The following is a 15,899-nucleotide window of genomic DNA, read 5'->3' on the forward strand; positions in this document are numbered from 1 at the left end:
TAGTTAGATCTATAGTTCAGGTGAAAAGCTAACAACAGAGTCCAGGGTGATATGGAGATGGGAGATTGGAAATTATAGGCAAGATGACCTGGAAGGTTCCTACAAGAGTCCAAGTGAGAAATAAAGATGGCCTAAACCCCCAGTTATAATTTAGAGGTTAAGTGGGTTAGATTGAGAATATCCTGAACTGAATATACAGACAAGAAAATATCTTAAATACTTAAAATTTATTAAGTTTAAAGAAATACAACTATATACACAGTTTAAATTATTCCTGAATAAACTATAAAACAATGGAAAATTACTAAGATATATACTACTAAAAACTGAATTCTAACTACTTAGTATTAGCAAAATGCAACATAGAAATACTTAAATAGTATATCAACTCTACTAATTATCTGTACATAATTTATGCAAAAACTTTAATAGTTTTCCCTATGGTCACCAAATAAGGACACCTCTAAACAACTTTTTATAATTAGACACACATTCACTTAACATCAATTTTATTAGCCTGATGAAAATAAGTGAAATCTGACCAAAAATAATCACCATGAATTTACAAAACAATTAGTATTCCATTCGTTGTTCAGAACAACTAATATTTATTGAGCACCTCCTATTTTCTGGACCAAAAACACATCACCTTCATGAATTCTCAAACCATCCTACAAGATAGGTAATAGTATTTTTTATTTTACAGATGAGAAAACTAAAACTTAGACTAACAGACACTTGCCCATATGCAAGAGGAAAACCATAGGCTGTCTTTTTTAATTATACTGACTGCCTGTTTTAAGAAAACATATCACCCATTTTTCACATGTGTGTTAGTACCACTGTCTTTGTTTTTACATTAATTTTTCTTAAATTCCTGTGTACTTAAGCAATATTTTTATTTATATCATCACTTCTCTTTCCTACTTGTCACCCTAAGGTCTTCATCACATATCTATAGTTTCTTGCTTATAAATTTCATTAAAGTATGCAGAAGTGGAAATTTATATTAGGTATTACTGTATCATTCAGTTATTTAAAAATGACAAGTACACACTTTTAAGAACCTACATCTATTAAGAAAAAGATATAAACTATGATTTCTAAAATACATATATTTTAACCTCATTTTCATCTTTTTGGCTTATAAATATAACCTTATAAATACAGGAAGTAAAAAGCTTAAATGACATATTAAGATGAAAAATCATATATAAGGTATTGAAATATATATTCTTTAAAGTATCTTTCCTAAGAACTGGCCTAATAATAAATGATTCCTTAGTTCAAATGAATAGAACTATATATAAAAGGAGTGCTTTCCTTTTTAGTACACATGAATAAGTAGCCAAATGCTCAAAGAGCATTCAATAAATATTGAGGGTATTCCAATATTTACTGATAGCGCATTCTAGCCAACTTCTAGTAATATGTAAGTATAATGTTATAGAAAACCTGTCCTGTTAAAAGTGTCCTCATAGAAAGAAAGAGACTACACAGAGATGTAGTAAATGCCCTCCATTACAGATTAGGCACTGAGGTTTAAGCTTGATAAGTAATCTAAGTCATATGCCAATGGTAGAACCGAGTCTGATTTCTAAGCCTTTTATTCTGGGCTTTTTTTTTTTTTAAAGCATATCACAGGTTCTCATTTTATTACTTAATCATATTATTTATTTACTATATTTTTACTTTAATTTGGAAAAGTATAAAGGATTAAAACATTTTTTCCTCAGCTTAACAATTCTCTAGTTTTTCTCAAAAATGAGCACTGTAAAAACAGAATGTAGTTTATAACAGAGCATTTCCACTGCTTCATTAAAATAAGTTTATATAGGAAAAAGTTCACTTTACATATAATTTTGGTTTAGCTGGAAAAAGCTTGGTTATAGCTTAAAACTTCTTCATATCATAGTAACTTCATATGTTGTGAAATGGTTTTCAATAATCTTGACATTTTCTTCAGATAGCCAATTTTCCTGTTTTAGCTGCCTTATAAGGGCTTCCAAAGACTTCAATCTCCCTAGAGTTTGTTGCTCTTGTAGCTCAAGAAGTGTTATCTTTGAATGTAGCTTAGAAACCTTCTCCCACAGATGTTCCTTATTTATGTCTTGTCTGCAGTAAGAATGTTCAATTTGTAAGACTTCTGTTCCATAGTCTACATCCTTATATAAGGAATCTTCAATGTCTACGTCTTCCATTTCCGCAGTTTCTTGTTGGGCAGGAATAAAAGAATTAATCGTAGGTCTAGAATTTTCGGTGGGTACAAAAATGGCAATAACAGATTCCTTACTTGTATTTAATTCTTCAACTGTTTGCATAATTGTGCTGAATAAGACTGGATTTTCCTGTGCTGACTTAATTTCCACGGAATTATTTGTAAAATTTGGATTAGCAAAATGATTGGTAGCTATTTCAAGCACTTCCTGTGTTTTCAAAGACTGCTGAATACTTTCTGAATCTGAAGTTGTCAAAGTAATAGTTGTAGAATTTAGATCATCAGTAGATGTGTGAAATACACCTACATCTCTATCTTGATTAACTGATGTTTCCAAAGCTGATTCTGGTTTTTCAGAATCTTGTTTAACCAGGTTAAGAGTTAATATATTATTTTGTATATTTTCTGTTTCTGGAGCTGGTGGCTGTGTCAAGACAGTTGAATCAAGTAATTCTGCACATTCAGTGAGCACATCCTTGTTAACTGTATTTTTCTTTGGCTCATTTGATGCAAATTGCTCCTCCTTCTTATCCTCCATTTTTTTCTTCTGAGACTTTTTTTTGGAAGAGTCTTTTCCCTAGAAAATAACATTTTCAAATTCTAAAAAAGATGCCCCTTCTAGGCTAATCTCATTATTAGAGCTGGCAATATTGACTATAACTTTGAGCAGTACACTGGCCAAACAGGTTTATTTGGTTAAAAAATATGATCTACAGAAACAACACAAATATACTTTAAGGTACTTTTAAAAAAATCGTTAAGCATATTCAATATGCAAGGTAAACATTTCAGATCATTCAAAACACCATAAAAAATCCTTGCTCATTAAATTAATAACTTTATAACTTATGTGTTATCTTTTGCTTGTTTTAAGCTATGGTTCATGATATTTAATCTAAAATTTTTAGAAAGAATATTATTCTTTTGGTAAAAGCACAAATTTTTCTTTTTTTCTCAAATATTTGTTTTTCACCAATTATCTTTCCCTCTCATCCCCTCCATCTGATCACCTGCCTGGCAATCTGCCATCATTAAACCCTTCTCCCTATCTGCAATACCTGATTGTCTTCTGGCAAAGAAAATATTGTTGGAATTGCAGTTTGTTTCAAATATCGAATACCCCATCTGATGTCAAGAGAGTCAGGAGTAAAATGGTCGCTACATAGAAACTGGTATTTACTGGGAATCCATGAATCACGTTTCATATTCTTTAACCATTTTTCAAGTCTTTCTTTGTCATGAAGAGGAAACCTGAAAATAAATAAATTAATAAATTAAATAAGGAAAACCTTGCCAGATTCCAGGCTTTCATATCTAGGCAACTGTGGTATATATTGAATGTTTCTCCTCAAAAGATATAATCTTAATTTGCATTCCTATGCGTGTGAACCCATTCATAAATAGGACCCTGTGAAGATGTTATTTTCAGTTAAGGTATGACTCATTAAATCAGGGTGAGCCTTAATCCACATTACTGTACCATATGCTACCTAGCCAGGAGGGAGTAAGCCCTTCCAGTATCTTCATGTTGGACTTCTAGCTTCAGAAACTGAGAGAAAAATTACTGTTTAAGTCAACCCATTGTGTAGTATTTGTCTTAGCAGCTTGGCCAACTAAGATAGTAACCTATGCCTCAGTGCTATAACACAGTGAACCATGTGTAGAAATGGACTGTGGTTAACAGTGCAAATATGAAAGTGTTCTCTCATGAACTATAACAAATGTACAATACTAATACATGGTATTACTAATTGGGGTGCATGGAAAAAATATACTAAATGTAAGCTATGGACCATAGTTAGTGGTAAAAGTCTGATGATATTCTTTCTAACAGTGTTCCACAACAATGTAAGGTGTTAGTGGAGTGGTGATGTATGGGAATTCTGCACATTATGCATGATTGTTTTGTAAGCTCACAGCTTCTCTATAAAATATATTAAAAAAAAAAAGCAAAGCAACCATCTTTACTATATAAAAGCATCTTCATGACATCTACACCACACTTATCTTTCTGTAAGAGAAACATGTATTAAAAGCTTTTGCCTGAGAAGAATGGCTTCTAAAAATAATTTAGTGTCTATTCAGGTAAAATATATATGCTCTTACAAAGTACAAAATTTATTCTTTTTTTATGGATTAGTTTCTATTTTGATTTTGTTGTGTAGTTTGCCTAGGACTAAGAAAGAGCTTTGCTAATACCACTAATACCACAAGTCAAATGATTTCTTGTCTATAATTCAAGGCAGTCTTGAGCTTTAGAGTTCTATTTATATTAATATATTTTAAAATACATTTATAGATGACATTCCCTAAACTGTAAACATTAAATATAGTGAACAACTGTCTCTTCACAACAACAAAATGTGAAACTGAGAGACTTATTTAAACAAAAAGTTTAGCTGACAGTAAAATGAATATTAAATCTTACAATACTAATATTCTTTTCATGGCATGAACCTCAATTCTACCCATACGGACGTTATTCCAGTATTTCTAGACTTCTATAACCAATGGATTGTGAACTCCAAAGTTCAAGTTCTAAAAGAGCAACTGTAATGCAAGAAAAGAACTAAGCATGTTTTAAAAAAGACAGAATTATGGTTTATAACATGAAACAAATTAAATAGAAAAGATAAAGGCAAGACAGCTCTTTATAGGTTTTGTTTCTGCATAAAACCTATAAAGATAATAACGTGGATTTAGACTTGGTTCTAACATATTTTAATATATTTTCTGGGCAAAACTGGATTATTGGCAGAATCTAATACAAAACTGTACTAGTCTAAAAGGTTTGGGATCAAGAGTATGAAACAACTTATATTTCATTTGCTGACTTTCCAAAAACACTAAAACATATAACATATAATACTTTCCTATTAAAAAGTAAGGTTTTTATACAAAAAGCAGTAGCTATACATTTACTCCCAATCTTAATCACTTAGCTGGTACTTTGTAGTAGCATGATTCTTTTCTAAATTTTAAAAACTTTACAAGATACTAGGGGAGGAAGAGTCTGGGCATTTTGTAGGAAATATTTTTTCCCCTGAAATTCTTATACAGAAAAATCAGATATTCTACCTTTAGAAGTTACTGCCAGAGATAAAACATTGATAGATGATATAAAATTTTTTAATCTTGTATATATCAACAATTTAAGCTAAAAGTACAATAGGCATGGGAAGCAGCTGTGGCTCAAGCAATTGAGCTCCCATTTACCATATGGAGGACCTGCGTTCTATCCCTGAGACCTTCTGGTCAAAAAAGAAAAAAGGTATCCCAGACCTGCTGAGTGACTCAAGAGAGATGCAGGCCCCCACATGGCAAAGCAATGCACCAAAAAGACGATGATGCAACTGGATAGAAAAGGAAAAAAAAAAAGTACAATAGGTATAACTAGAAAAGTTACTTAAAGGGAAAATTAATATTTTCAGAGGACTTGAATTCTACTAGCCACAGTTAAGCTCATACCCTTACATTTAAAATGAGAATATGCTTTTTACAATAATGTATATTTATGTAATTTCATGAATATGCATAATGTTTGCCAATTATATGTATTGGATCTATTTGCTAGGTTATCAAATCCTTAAAAAATAAATTTTGTGAATATTCTTATTGTAATAGGATTCCACTACCGTCTTAACAGGTAACTCTCAGAACAGATTCCAAAACAATTTAGTTTCTATGTTGGTTCAAATGGGTACTTTTACGAAATACCAGGTGGAATAAATTTTATCTGTATTCTATAGGGCCCACTTGAGGTTGGTCAGGGGCCTAGATTTCTTAACTCAAGCTGTTTTCCAGGATCATAGGGTTCAGGTAACATTCAACACTGTCACTATAGATTGTTACTGTGTTAGCATGAGCCAATTCAGTAGGTTGTTAGTGCAATCAAGAGAACAGAAATAATTTCATTTCTATTTTGCAGATTATATATGGAAATAAACGCATCCAAAACCAAAAAAACTCACTTTCACTAAATTCACATTGAGGAAAAAAAATTTTATAATTGACTTCATGTGGCACTACTTTTTCCCCCCTCCTTAAAAACAGTAACTGTGTGGCCCACAAAAAAAAATTTTTTTTTAGTCTGGGATTCCCCCCACCCTCCATCCAAGGCCAAATGACTATGGGACTATGAGATTAAATCAAGTTCAACATGATCATCCTTTACTATAAACCTCAGAACCAGAATCATTAATATTCTAGCATTTCCCACTTAATTGACCAGTATTCCTCAAACCCCAACCCCCAATATATTTTCGCATCTTCTGGAAGGGTTTCCAGGATGACATTCTGGAAATATTGCCATGCAAGTATGAATGGTTGGGGTTATTAGATTTTTTACTTTTTTTCAAATATAACGGAAAGCAGCTGGGTCACCTGTGGATAAAGCGTGTCAAGTCTAAGTGGGCTTCAAAAAGTAGGTGTGATGAAAATTCAAAGGAAGTAATGGGAGGCTAAGTTAGAGCTAAAAGAATTATTTTTAAATGCAGAAATGCAATATTTTAAATACGATTTTCATAAGCTTTTCATATATATTAAGCATTTTATGTGTGCCAGTTCCTCTTTATGGCCTTAATTTACACTCTTAGCCCGGATTAAGTACTATTATTACCCCCACTTTACAGACGAGATCTGAGGCGCCGAAATAATTTGCCGAAGGTCGCTCAGGTACGAAGCAATGGTGTCAAGGATTTGAATGCACTAAGTCTGGTTTCAGGGCTCTTATAAATTATTATGCAAAACTGCCTCCCTATTCTCCTGAATAAAAACGGGAGCTTCTGTAGTTTAACGGAAATATTTCGTGAAACTAGTAATTCCGCATTTACTTCCCTGTTCTCTGTATGAATCAATAGTGTAAAGAGCACGGAGCTACAAATTGGTTATAAACCTATATCTGCCACAAAACCTTGAAGGTCTTACCTAAACTGTGGGTCTCGGTGTTGCCTCAGGAAAAAAGTGGAAATTACACTTTCGCGACCTAACTCACAGGGGTTTTACTTCAACTTTGAATGCTTCTTACCGCCTCGCAATTCACAGATTTGAAGTACTTTAGGTGGTAGCTAACGTTCAATGAAATGAGGTCGCGAGGTGGGGAAGCTCTAAGAAAAACATGGAACCCCCCAAGTTTTACTGTTTTAAAGAGGTATCAACACCGAGGTAGGCCTCTGTCTCGCTCCATAGTTGAGTCCACGCTTAGGAAGGGCGTTTCTAGGTAATCTGAACTCGAGCCTTCACGCTCTACCGCCGCGCGGAGACCGACCGCACCAGGTGCGCTGGCGAACTAATTTATAGAGCAGATGCGAGATACGCAAGCCCGGACCCAAACGCCACCGGACGGCGGTCCACAGACACGGCTGACGCGTCTGCTCCAGAGACAACTTACGGGTAAAAACTCAGCTTCCGGTCTTTATCGTTCCGTCCCCGGCGGTTCTTACAGTAGACCGCCGCGCAGTAGCGAGGCATCGCTCAGGTGATGCCTGGGGCGAGAAAACCGGCAAGGAGCGCAGACCGACCCTGCTCACTGAGGCAGGGCGGCGGGTTCACTCCACAGCGCCACAGCGCTTGCGCCGGGACAGGCCCAGGGGAAAGACGCCGCACCCATCACTTCACTTCCGCCTCCGTCGCCCACAGCCCCGCCTTTTCGAGGGGTTGGGGCCAGAAGTGACGTACAGGCTGAGGCGCAACAACAGGTTTCCACGTGCGCGTTGAGCGCCCGGGTCAGGTGGGCAGGCGGGAACCAATGGGGAAGCGTTTCGTGTAGGTCTTCTGAGGTGGCCGTGCTAGCAGCCCCCGCCCGCCAGTAGCGAACAGGCAGAGAGAGGGTTAGGTGGTGGAGGCGGCGGCTGCCTGAGGAGCGGGAGGTAGGTGTGGAAGGGCATAGGTACGCGCCTGCCCCCGGAGGTCGCGGAGGCCGGGGTGAGGGGCTGGGAGTGAGCAGCCGTTCGGAGCCCATCGTCAGGCTGGCCGGCGTCACCGCGTGAGGAGCAGAGGCAGCTGAGGTGCGGGTCGGGGACGAGGCCGGGGTCGCTGGAGGGGGGTTTGAAGTATCCCCGGCGGCCTGGCGGTTCTTTGTGGACAGGCTTGGCCTCAGCGCCCGTTGCGCCCGCCGCAGGGTTTTCGGGCTGTTTCTTGTTGAGGAATAGAACAAGCGCGGCCAAACCATAGAATAGTGCGTTTTATGTTTTGAGGGGTACCGCTGGCTTTCTCGGGAGTCTTGACAGTCCCTCTGGGGGGGGGGGGAACCCGAGGAGTCCCGATGGCGGGGCCTGGACAGGCCGGGCTTGAGCTCGTCGCTTTTGGGCAGTCCGACCCCGCAGGCCACCGGCTCCTGAGGAGTAGGGCCCAGGCTGATGCCTGCCGGTTCCCTCTTTGCAAGGAGAATCCAGAAAAACACGAGTCCGTTTAGTCAGAAATGATCAGATATTTGTTTTGAGCCCGTGCAGTAACGTTTATTAAGCTAGTAACAACTTATGACAAGGTGTCCCCCTGTCAGTTTTAGATCCGCGTCCTGGCTAGGGAGCAACATGCGGCGGTTGCTGCGTCCACAGGACGCCCTCCGTTTGTGTTCTCTTTAAACCTGGAGGTTGTATTTGATCCTTGGTACCCGTGACTATGAGTAACTCTTTGGAAAGAAGTAATCCACCTGCTAATTATGCTCAGAAATGGCCACAGGAGAGGAAGGCAGGAAGTTTCCACAAACCATAGAGTGTTTTCGTCAGCCTTGTTTTTATGTCATCATAGTTTATTAAGGACTCCTGTGGTACAAAAAAAACAAAACAAAAAAACGCTTCGTTTTGAATCTTAAATTATTAAATCTATATTATCAAGAAATTGTTGATATCTAAGTTAAAACATTTTTAAGTTGAGATTAGTATTTTATTGACTACTGATAAGTTTGAAAATAAGAATTTAGCTTATATAAAGTACAAATTGTGAAAGTTCATTTTTCTGGCATCCTTAGCAGAAATCTTCAATTCTGTTGTGAGTCTTAAATAGTACTTACCTACCCATGCTTCCTTGTTAAATATTTGAGAACCTTACATTAGAAAACTAAACATTACAGTCTTTTGCAGTGTCAGTATTAGTAATGTGATATTAAGATTCTCTATTTGCATTCCTTGGCTCATTTTTCTGAACTGAAAGCTGAAGTTGGTGCTTTCTTGGGGAGGGTAGATTACTTTGAATTTAGACGCACTAGACTATTTACCTTGATAATACCCTCTCTTTTTTTCTAATGTAGTTAATTACATCTTTTTTTTAATCCCCAGAGAATATGAATTCTTGAAAATAAGATTGGAATCCTTTAAAAAATTATTTAAATTTTCCACTCTTACTGCATTGCTTACATATGATGGTTCTTCAGTATTAACTGGTAAAATTCAGTTATTGGATATTTTTATGTTTACTCTGTGTGTGGCCAGAGTATTCATGTGAAAGCCAACAAAGATTTATTCTCAATTTGGTTGATTATTGTTCTCAAGAAGGTTCCAGCCAAATTGGGGTTATTAACACCTATATGTAAATGAGAAAACACGTCAACAGGTACAAGGTACCTAGCGATTTGATATTGCATTAAATATACCTTGTATCCTAAAGGTTCATTGGGGTTCTTTTCCTTTTTTGGGGTGGGGAGTTATTTTAAAAGGAAAAAGTCTTAAGACTTGCTCTATGTTAAAATTTTTTTTTTCTCTTCTTTTTTAGGATATTAGAAATGGCTACTCCTCAGTCGGTTTTCATCTTTGCAATATGCATTTTAGTGATAACAGAATTAATTCTGGCCTCAAAAAGTTACTATGATATTTTAGGTGTGCCAAAGTCGGCATCAGAGCGCCAAATCAAGAAGGCCTTTCACAAGCTGGCTATGAAGTACCACCCTGACAAAAATAAGAGCCCTGATGCTGAAGCAAAATTCAGGGAGATTGCAGAAGGTAAATAAATGAATGATTATCTCTGAGGTCTCACAGGTATTATCTAGTGTGAATGATAACAAAGAAGTATATGTATTTAAAGATTTTGTGGAGATTGGAATGGGAGTGAGATCTACATTTAAATAAAGGAGATGATTTGAGGCTGTTTACTTAAAACAGATACTTCGATTCTGAAACAAATGAGTACAGGAATGGTAATAGGTAATTTTATTGGTACACTGATCTAAAAATGTTAAAAATGTATTATTTCATTTTCTCATTATTTGTAAAATTACTGTTTTTATGTGAAAATGAATTTTGGGTATCCAAAACTAATATATAAACTTAATTATGAAATACAATATTTTACTAAATGATAAGCTTAAATTAAAAAATTTTTTTAAAAAGACTGTAAAATGCCTTGTCCTCCCTGCCCCTTATTTCCACTTCAAAGCCACATTTGTCTTTAAAGGAAAAGTATGAAATTAATTTTGACTTAGGATTAGTCCTAAAACCAATTGCTGAGTATTCAGCAATTAATGGTGGGTAGAGGTAATTGGGTAGGGAGTTGGAATGAAACATTTACTCGCATCTAGTAAAGAAGTAAAAAATCTACATTCCTAATACTTGGTTACGTTTGGCAATTTAATTCTTTAATACAAGTAATGGTTTAAAAGAAGCCTGAAATTGTTGCCTACATGTTCATTTGTATCAGTAGTAGAATTCTTTTAAAACCTGTTTATTGGGTGTATAGTAGGGGCAGGCATTTTGCTGACTGCTGATAATACAGCAGGAAATGAGGCAAAATCCCTACCTTTTTGTATAACTTTCATTTTAACTTCATTTTTATGATTGTATAATTGGTTTTGTGTATGGTACAAAATCCTTCCCTAGAATATTGAGTTGACATTGATTTATTTGAAGAGGTTTGATGATATGTAATTTTGAATATTTCAGTTTTTGAAGTATTTTTATTTCTTTCAGCCTATGAAACTCTCTCAGATGTTAATAGGCGAAAAGAGTATGATACACTTGGACACAGTGCTTTTACTAATGGTAAAGGACAAAGAGGTAGTGGAAGTTCTTTTGAGCAGTCATTTAACTTCAATTTTGATGACTTATTTAAAGACTTTGGTTTTTTTGGTCAAAACCAAAATACTCGATCTAAGAAGCATTTTGAAAATCACTTCCAGACACGCCAGGATGGTTCCAGTAGACAAAGGCATCATTTCCAGGAGTTTTCTTTCGGAGGTGGACTGTTTGATGACATGTTTGAAGATATGGAGAAAATGTTTTCTTTTAGTGGCTTTGACACCAATCGCCATACAGTACAGACTGAAAATAGATTCCATGGTTCTAGCAAGCACTGCAGGACTGTCACTCAACGAAGAGGAAATATGGTTACTACATACACTGACTGTTCTGGACAGTAGCTCTTTCTCTGTTCTCAGTAAAACCACCTAGTTGACTCTTCCTCAGTATGTTTGATGCAAAACAATTTTCTGTGAACTATTTTTGACAAATGCATGATTTCACTTACTTTTAAACAATTTGATATAGCTATTAAGTTTATTTAAATTGTTTTTGACAAATTCAGCAATATTCAGCTGGTAGACATAGCTTACTATTAATTTCTCTGATTAGGAAAGGTATGTGTGAGTGTGTATGTGTCTGTGTGTTTAAAGACATTTTAAATCTGCCTGATCTTTTTTCTCTACCTGCACTTACGTTTATTAATGTGGCCAGTTTTATTACCAAGAAAAGATTGAGTTTGCCTGATATATATTTAAAGATTAAACTTTAAAAGTTACAGTAGATTTCAGTTGTGTGAACCTGAATGATTATTGCAGTGAAACCTTTACTAATTCAAAATTGCATGCTCTGTAGAATCTCTGATTTGGATTGCTAATTGTATGTGTAAGTTTAGCAATTTAACAGAGGAGGGCAGTATCTTGGTTGATGCCACTCAGAGACTTAGAAACCTGTTAATGTTCCATACAGATTATTTAAATTCCCTTGATTTATTCTAATTAAATTTATTTAAAAGTTAGACAAGTCAAGAGATGGTTTGATATTTACTGCATCACCCTCTATTTTTACAGTGGAACTGTGGTAAATCAAATGATTACATTGTTCCTAGTCATTTAGGCTGAAAGAAAGTTGGAAATTTATAGAACATTGCCAAGAGATTGTTACCTGTTTGGTCCCCTGGCTAATAATATTGTAGTGCTGAACTCATAGCTACTTTATACATCTTTTCACATTTCTTTCTTAGTTGTTGGCTTGCTAGGTCTTAAAAGGATTTATGTATTTTGTTTTGTGGTTCCTCTTTGAATTCATCTTTATCTAGAGATTGACTAATACCTCATTCTGTTTGTGAAAACAGCCAGTAATTTCCATGCAACCTTAATATGTGCAATATTTTAAATCCTAAGAAATGTGTGCTTTTGTTTTCAGATAGCCTGTTTCTTTAGTTCTGCACTTTTCCGTGTTATACTCCATATGAGTATTAATCCTATGGATACATATTAAAACTAGTAAATGTCTCATGCAGCATTGCGTGTGAGTGCGAAAAATATACTATTTACAACCTCATACTCTCTGTTTTTATTTTAATTTTCAAAGTTTATTATACAATTCTGGGTATATAGCAATGGGGTTTTTATATATGCGGATCATAGGACATATTCCAAAATTACTTTTGACTAACCTAAAAAACACTGATATGACCTTGTTTCCTTGCCATTTGTAATTTCTCTTGCCTTCTCATCATCCTTCTTTCCTCACAAATTTTGTTTGAAGATTGTGTTAATTATAATTTTGGAGTCTTTACTTGCTATAAGCAAATGTTTTTGCCACCAGTTTTATGCCTGATTGGGGAAAAAACAGACTTTGCATAAGACTATTTGTTAATCATCTTTAATTTGAAAATTTTGAAGAAAATGAATTTATTATATATAGTTATTCTAATTATTTCCAGAAAGTCATGCCTATTACTTTTGTTTGATAGTAAGAAGATAGTCCTATTTTGAATTTTGGGCTGAGGATTGTTTGTAGACTATCAAAAAGAGCAAATGAAGCTAAAAAGTAAAAAAAAAATCCCATTTTAAAATGAGTGTTCACTTTAAGGTTGCATTATTTTTATCTTGTTACCATCTATCCCATTTTTCTCCAGGGCCTGCTTCTCTTCCTTATTTTCCCCATTCTGAATATTTATTTTTATTCCCTTTTTTGATCTTCCTTTTGGCTCTTTGGCATAAATTTCACTGTGAAAGATGGAATCTGAATCATACAAACTTAAGATACAAACTAAGTATCAAGATCCTTAGATATGGGAAGCAGATGTGACTCAACTGATAGAGCGTCCGCTTACCATATGGAGGGTCCAGGATTTTATACTGAGGACATCCTGACCTGTGTGGTGAGCTGACCCACGTGCAATGCTGCTGCACACAAGGGGTGCTGTGCCACATAGGGGAACCCCCACGTAGGGGAGCCCCATGCACAAGGAGTATTCCCCGCACGGAGAGCTGCCTTGTTTAAGAAAAGCACAGCCCGCCCAGGAGTGGTGCTGCACACAGTGAGATGACACAACAAAAAGAGATGCAGTTTCCCAGTGCCGCCTGATAATAAAAGCGGACGCAGAAGAACACATGGCAAATGGACGCAGAAAGCAAACAACGGGGTGGAAGGAGAGAAATAAAAAATAAATCTTTAAAACAGAAAGATCCTTAGATAGTTTCCAGATGTGTGAGTAGTTTGATATAAAAATATAAGCACCTGGAAATTAAACCAGTTTTCTTAAATTTAATATTTTCTCTTATTTTGTATAGATTAAATGTATAAAGATCATAAATGGAAAATGTCTATATTTGAAGAAATGACCAATAAGATAACTTCATATACACTCCACAAATGAACACACATATCTATCAAAATGTTTTATTCCTTCTGTGTAAAATTTAACATAACTTTTAATCTTTTTCTTGGACTAAATTTTGTAACTCAAAAGTTTTCTGGGCCTATCAGATGTTTAAAGGAAAACTCAAAGCAGGGGAGAGAAACCCCACCAACCAACCCTGCAGGAGAAAAATGTAATTCAGGGACTAGAAGTTAATTAAAAATTTTAGTATTCTCAGCCTTTGATAGAATATTGCCAACTCAGGCATCGGTTCTTATCTTACCTGACCTGCAAACTAGGTTTTCCTTCCATGTGATATGGTTCCACTTTTAGTTTACGTTTACAATGATTACAACCAAAGTTGGGTGGAGATACAGCAGCCATGCAGTACATATATTCCCCACCATGCACACCTATTTTGACTCATACAAAACTGATTCTTCTTACTATCTCAACCTTAGTACCTAAACTCCCCAACTTACCAAACCTTGGAACCACCTAGGTAATTTGTGTAGCTTCTGTTTATTGTTATTATAATACATCATAAGACATAAGAGGGTTAGAGGTTGTAAGGTGAGGGCATCTTCATTTTTTTTGTTTCTCTACAGGTTCTCCTGTACACTTGTGAATACACAAGTCATTTTATTTTTAAAGATTTATTTTTTATTTCCCTCCCTTTCTGTCACCCCCCCTGCCCCCCCCAGTTGTCTGCTCTCTATATCCATTCGCTGTGTGTTCTTCTGTGACCACTTCTATCCTTATCAGCGGCACCGGGAATCTGTGTTTCTTTTTTTTGTTGCATCATCTTGCTGTGTCAGCTCTCCATGTGTGTGGCGCCATTCTTGGGCAGGCTGCACTTTCTCTCAGGCGCACTCCTTGCGCGTAGGGCTTCCCTACATGAGGGACACCACAGGGAGCACTCCTTGCGTGTGGGGCTTTCCTACGTGGGGGACACTCTTGCGTGGCATGGCACTCCTTGTGCGCATCAGCACTGCGCATGGGCCAGCTCCACACAGGTCAAGGAGGCCCAGGGTTTGAACTGCATTTTATTTATTTATTTCTCTCCCCTTCCCCCACCCTCCCCCCCAGGCCCCAGTTGTCTATTCTCTGTGTCTATTTGCTGCATCTTTGTCCGCTTCTGTTGTTGTCAGTGACACGGGAATCATGTGGAAGATGGATGGCCTATCCACTGGGCCAAGTCTGCTTCCCTCATTTTATTTTTATTAACTACTCTTTTTTAAATTTTTTTTTATTAACTGCTCGATATATTTTTTCCCCTACAATAGAATGATTTCCCTTTCTACTCTATACTGTTCACTAAACACTAATTTAAAAAATGAGCAATTGGAAAATAAAAATTTATAATGAATACTAAAATCAATCAAAAGATTGACAATATGGGTACAATTAATGACCAAATTGGTTATCTGGAAGATAAAGTCTATTAGAATAGAGAGTAAAAAGAAATGAGAAGTATGAAAGAAAATTTAACATTTTGAATATCATCATGCTGGTTTATATCTCTCGGGAGTTCCAGGAGGGCACTGAGGCAGAGAAGGGGAGAAAATTATCTAAGGAATAGGGAAATTGTTCCAAGCAAAAGAAGAGCCAACTGAGTGATAAGATTACTGAAACCAGAACAAAACGCTGCTACCACCTAGAAACATCCTGGTGAAATTTCTGAAATCTAAAGATAGGAGAAAATTTTAAGATTTATTTATTCAGCAGTTATAGAGTGATGCTTGCCACGCACTGTTCTAGGTGCTTGGGATTTACCAATCAACAATCTTGGAGCTTACATTCTCATGGAGACAATAACTATAATAAAGAAATACATTATTAGGTGATAAACTGTATGGAATAAGAA

At 36.2% G+C, this 15,899-nt stretch overlaps 2 protein-coding genes across 4 annotated transcripts; one reads left to right on the forward strand and one right to left on the reverse strand.

The window, feature by feature from the left end:
* Window positions 1-208: 208 nt before the first annotated feature.
* On the reverse strand, window positions 209-7,862 carry THAP5 (THAP domain containing 5). Of its 2 annotated transcripts, none has more exons than XM_004472317.4 (3): window positions 7,608-7,862; window positions 3,277-3,469; window positions 209-2,795 (listed from the first exon to the last, which is right to left on the reverse strand). In XM_004472317.4, the coding sequence occupies exons 1-3, from the start codon at window positions 7,685-7,687 to the stop codon at window positions 1,905-1,907; spliced, it is 1,164 nt and encodes a 387-aa protein (XP_004472374.2). In that variant the 5' UTR covers window positions 7,688-7,862; the 3' UTR covers window positions 209-1,904. The 2 variants fall into 2 exon arrangements, with proteins under 2 accessions (XP_004472374.2, XP_071071331.1); XM_071215230.1 differs by lacking the exon at window positions 7,608-7,862 and adding an exon at window positions 7,145-7,456.
* A 101-nt stretch (window positions 7,863-7,963) lies between these two features.
* DNAJB9 (DnaJ heat shock protein family (Hsp40) member B9) lies at window positions 7,964-12,726 on the forward strand. 2 transcript variants are annotated; one of them, XM_004472319.5, is made up of 3 exons: window positions 7,964-8,085; window positions 9,926-10,152; window positions 11,116-12,726. In XM_004472319.5, exons 2-3 carry the CDS (start codon window positions 9,936-9,938, stop codon window positions 11,562-11,564), a joined length of 666 nt encoding a protein of 221 aa, XP_004472376.1. In that variant the 5' UTR covers window positions 7,964-8,085; window positions 9,926-9,935; the 3' UTR covers window positions 11,565-12,726. The 2 variants fall into 2 exon arrangements, with proteins under 2 accessions (XP_004472376.1, XP_004472375.1); XM_004472318.5 differs by having other exon boundaries at window positions 7,976-8,223.
* The last annotated feature ends 3,173 nt before the right edge of the window (window positions 12,727-15,899 follow it).

Source organism: Dasypus novemcinctus, chromosome 5 (assembly GCF_030445035.2).
Source record: "Dasypus novemcinctus isolate mDasNov1 chromosome 5, mDasNov1.1.hap2, whole genome shotgun sequence".
Lineage (NCBI taxonomy): Eukaryota > Metazoa > Chordata > Mammalia > Cingulata > Dasypodidae > Dasypus > Dasypus novemcinctus.